General features: G+C 26.6%; 1 protein-coding gene across 1 annotated transcript in view; it reads right to left on the bottom strand.

Moving 5' to 3' along the window:
* LOC117170889 (carbonic anhydrase 1-like) overlaps window positions 1-628 on the bottom strand; it is a 6020-nt gene extending 5392 nt beyond the window's left edge. Inside the window, exons 1-2 of the mRNA XM_033357933.1 lie at window positions 546-628; window positions 337-442 (exon numbers count right to left, since the gene is read on the bottom strand). Coding sequence (XP_033213824.1) covers window positions 337-442; window positions 546-628 — 189 coding nt within the window. The remainder of the gene's footprint in view (window positions 1-336; window positions 443-545) is intronic.
* Between the last annotated feature and the right edge of the window lie 4591 nt (window positions 629-5219).

Genomic DNA, 5219 nt, shown 5'->3' with positions numbered 1-5219 from the left:
CCAGAAAATTATTTGGGGGGGGGGGGTGCCCCCTAAATACCTCCCCTGGATCCGCCACTGTGCAGGACGATTATGTAATTATTTTACTTTCGCTTGCACTTTTACTTTTTAAGTTGACGTCAGTAATCTTTTGTAAATCCTAATCGTCAAAAGAATTCAAAAAAAGCGAATGTAAACTTTGGTAAAACGGAAATATAAATTAATGTAAAAAAGTTACAGAATTGCCCCCCGTATTTTTTCACATTGCAATAACATATTTGTGTAGTATTTTGTAAAACTAATAAATAACCACTTACTGAAGGAAAGTATTGAAAATAATCAAGTTGTACTTCTTACCTTGAGCCCAATTTTAATTGCTGCAAGCCCGCCCTTTTGCGTATAAGCTTTTTTTATTGATTTAGAATCTTTTTTATAAAAAAATATGTGCATCTCCATATCAATCCTATCAAACAAAAATGATTAAATACAACTTAATACTGACAGTAACTGTTTTTTTTTGTGTCAGCGACAATAAGAATAACATTGAGATCATTTTTTATACTTACATATAATAGTCCTTCAAGTCATCCTCAGGAACCACCTCCGCAGCCCACTTTTTTCGTGCAATAGAAATAAAAATTATTATCATTCTTATGATGTTGAGTAATGTTTCCATTAATTAATCACTAAAATTTAAGTTATTATATACTGGAGGGGTCTTACTTAAATTATGTAACGGTTTAGAGGTCTTCTCTAAGATCTCCCCCTCCCCCCCATTTCTGACGAACCCTATCAAAACAGTTATTTCAAGTAGAATTAGACAGGGTGTTCGAAAACTTCATTTTTGAAATTCTCTGATTTTTTCTTCATTAATTGTCTTTTTCATTGATTATTATTATTTAAATACGGGCATTGTAATCTTGTAATACTTTTGATACATAATCTTGTACAAACGAAATAAAACAGTACTTCAGTTACTAATATAAAGTGTCAGAGCTTATATGTCAATAAAAAAAAGAATTTTAAAAACAAACAGGCGAAGTTTTGACCAATAAATATTTTCCACTCAAGAAATAAATAAAAGTTTATTTGTATTGTTGAATCATCAAGCGAAAATATGAATTAGTTTTACAAAAATTGAAGTTTTAGGCAAAAAAATATGATTTTTCAGCAAACAATTAATTTTACACGAGACTGATGCATTTTGGCCCAACAAAAATGAAATTGCAAACCAAGAGAATTATTTTTTTTACTAAGAAAAAAGAATTTGAAGCTAAAAAATATCGGTTTTAAAAAAGTTGGCAATGTTACATTTGCAGTTAATAAGTTAATTTTAAACCAAAAAAAGCGTTTTAATTACACTGTTAAATTTTTAACCAAAGACCTTGAATTCGAAAAAACATTTAAACAATGGAGTTTAACTTTAACACAGATAGTGGAACTTTCAATTAAAACTGTTTATTTTCAAGAAAATAGTTGAATTTTCGGTTAAAAAAAAAATTTATTTGACTTTTCTCGATCAAGATATGAATTTTTAAACAAGGGTTTGTTTTCACGAAATAAATTGAATATTTTATAAAAAAAGACGAATTTCTAACCAAAAAGGATTACTTTTTAACAGAATAATTGAATTCTTTTACAACTAGTTGAATTTTGATCCGAACAAAGATGGAATTGGTACTCAAACAGGTGAATTTTTAAATCACAAAGACAAATCTAAAAAAAATAGTTGAATTTTCATCCAAAAATATTTATATTCAGTTGAAAATTTTTTTAAATATTATACAAAAAGTAAATTTTTCAAGGGAATAGTTGAATTTTTAGCAAAACAGTTGCATTTTCATCCCACAAAAATGCAATATTTCTACTGACAAAGATGAAATTTTTAATCAAAAAGATAAGTTTCCAGAAAAAATAGTTATACAAAAATAGTAGAATTTTGAACCTACAAAGATGAATTTTTAACATAACAGTAGAATTTGTCACTAAAAAGAATGTCTTTTTAAGAAAATTATTTATATTTTAACTAAATAATTAACTTTACAACTAAAAAGATAATCAACAAAAATGATTAATTACTAATTGATTTATAAATCAAATATTTGACTGGTAACAGAGTAAGATTTTGTCATTTCACACTTGGAATATATAGAAAAAAAAAGTTTATTTCACTCACTGAAGTCATGAAATGAAAATATTTTCTTCTCTTTTTGTTAATTTTGCCATTAAACATTTATCCAGCATTTCCTGTCTATTTCTCAGTATAAAATCAGGATTTCGTGAAATTATTTTTAATATGAATATGTAGGGTAAAATTGAGTAAGTGTGTAAGTAACTTTAGTGTTTTCATTTTCAAGCAATACTTGCTGAATCTAGTCTATTTACAAGTGTTGTGATACTGCATTCTCATTGTGCCAATAATGATAAAAATTACTAGAATAAGAAGTTCTTTTATTGAACATTTCGAGCTGTAATTTTGTCCTAATTCAATTAGGAAAATATCAGTAATATAATCAAAGAATTTTTATTTAGTTAGACTTAGATATTATCCACATATTTTGGAACTTTTACCTTTTTTTGGCCCCAAAGGAAGGACGCTTTTTCAAGTGTATAATTTCCATTGAGGGGTCCCCCACTTATCTTTGGAGCTTCGTTAGACCATTTAGCTATTATTTCCACTGTATTCAAGAAAATGTAAAAGAAAGTGAGAAATTTAATAAATATAAAGAAATTCATAAAATAAATAATCAATGTTTATTACCAGTGTGACCAGTATTCTTTATGGTCAATTTTTTTGGTAACTTATCAAAGTTTGTCAGTTTTAATTTCTTATGAATAGTTGTAATTTCATAAATGCTTTTTGGCTTATAAATTATGGGAGATTGATGTTTTCCTTTACATTTTGAGTACTTTTTGCCCCAGTGGTCAGCATGCTTATAACTCCAGGCGCCTGTGAGAAATAAAAATGATAAAGCTATCTAAAAGAAAGCAATTGTCTAAATTATTACTTCTATTTTTGAGATTAAAAAAAAGAGAATAAGTGCTTTGTTCATTATTCAAGAAAATATATTCATCTTTCTGCTATGTATCTACTAATATTTGTTTTTCTAGGAGATTACGAGACAAGTTGCAATTAAATTAACATTTTTTATTTTACAAAAGAAATAATGATACTTGTTTTGAAAAAGTTTGAAAAATATTACTTACTTGTTCCTAAAATTAGACTGAATACAATAGTCGCTATCAGGCTTAGATGGTTCATTTCGAAGCTCTGTGTATTCTCAAATCAAATTATAAAATAATGCTACAAATGTATTTCTAAATTTAAATTCGAAATGTCCCTTTATTTCTGATTCGATTAAAGATTCTGCAGTCTGAAGAATTAATTGAAAAATCGACTACGTGGATCCTAGTATCGTGAAGAAAGAATTTACTTTTGAAAAAAACAACTATATCTAGGGCGAGATACGATCACTGGAAAACACTGGATCTGTGAGTGGGGAAACACCATCCCACCACACCACCGCCCAGAGTTATTATTATGATAAACTGAGACTTCTAATAACCCATTATTCCTAATGATTGAAGCTTTTAAATACCTTCAATTTAACATTGCTTCCTTCCTCATGGTCTAATTTACAAATTTTCAACTTGAAGTCTTTTAATAATCTTACTTCATACATTTTACAATAACAGATTGCTATTTTTAATGCTTTGGTGATAAAATAGTTTGAAGTTGAGCAATGATTACTTCCTAATTAGACCATTTTAATTTTAGAAGCTTTAAATTGAACAGTTTCTTATTTAATAATAGCAAATTAAAGTTCTCTAAACATTCAAAAATTAGAATTGAAGATGTAAACAATATTTTTGTTAAATAGATTACGTAACAAATAGAATTCCATTTAAATATTAAAATACAAAAATAAGAATTTTTTCACTCACATTTTCTTGGATCATAGAACAGAGGCGTTAGTTTAATGGTTTTAAATTAATTAAACTATTCAGTATTAGGATCACTAAAAAAAGAAAGGCTAAATCTCAACTTGCCTTAACATATTATAACTCAAAATTATACAGAATATTAAAAGTGCGGCGTATTCAAAATAATATTGATCTTGTTGATCTTTTTTTAAGTAATACATACTTCAGGATACATATAACAAAAAGTGTTAAGAAGAAACATTTAATATAAATTTCAATCACTAAACTTTTTTTTTGGGAAACTGAAAAAATTAAAATGTTTACTAAAGCTATCTTAGTAAGTAAAATATATTATTAATAGTTGTTTACAACAATTTTGATAACGTATCTTCTGAAATATGAATAATTGAGTAGAAAGATATTTTTAAAATACTTATTTTAATAAAAATGCATCTTTCTTATTTTTTTTTAAATTTTGCTCAGTGGGCAATCGTTTTTAAGAAAAGTTCAGATTTAAAAGCTTGTAAATCCGATATTATATATTAGTTTAATTTTTACGTGCATTTAATTTAATATTCTATAGTTTTGAAGGTTTCGCATCAAAACTATACAATGTGAAATTGGCTTCCGATTGGATCGGATATTATACATTTTAAAAAATTTGAAAGTTAGAATTATTCAATTTTCACTACTAGAATCATTTTAAATCAAAAGAATTTTATTTTTGTGTTCTCTTGTTAAAATTTTGAAGATCGGAAGTATTTAATTTCGTAGAATACTGCTTTTAGATTTTTATAATTTTAAATGTCCGTTTTTTAACTGCGTCTAATGTTCAATCCGATAGCATAAAATTTATTCAGATTAGATGAAGCTCCCAATTTTTTATAAGTTTTACATTATTATTTTGAAAAAATTATTTGAATGACTTGAAGGGATTTCAATTTTTTAAAAAGATTTTAGGGTTGTTCCAAAAAATTCCAAGGGATTATAAAATCCAAAAATATCCCAGAGCCCTTCTAAGGTCAGCGTGACTCACTCAATTCTTAGGTTATTTTTTAATATTTTGTAATAGTTGGCAGTGTTTCCAAAGAATTTTAGGGCAGTTTTAAACTTCTGAGTAATTTTAAAAAACTTTAAAAAGTTACCAGAGATTTTTAAATATTTCAAAAAATATGACATGTTTTAGAGAATTTTAAAAGATTCTAGAGCGTTTGCGAGAGATTACGAAATTTCAAGGAATTTCCAAGGGTTGCAGTTAAATCATGGGATTTAAACAATGTTCTAGAGACTATAAAGAATTTATTCGAATTTTGGAA

This window comes from Belonocnema kinseyi, chromosome 4, assembly GCF_010883055.1.
Source record: "Belonocnema kinseyi isolate 2016_QV_RU_SX_M_011 chromosome 4, B_treatae_v1, whole genome shotgun sequence".
NCBI lineage: Eukaryota > Metazoa > Arthropoda > Insecta > Hymenoptera > Cynipidae > Belonocnema > Belonocnema kinseyi.
This window is presented reverse-complemented; position numbering and strand designations above follow the sequence as displayed.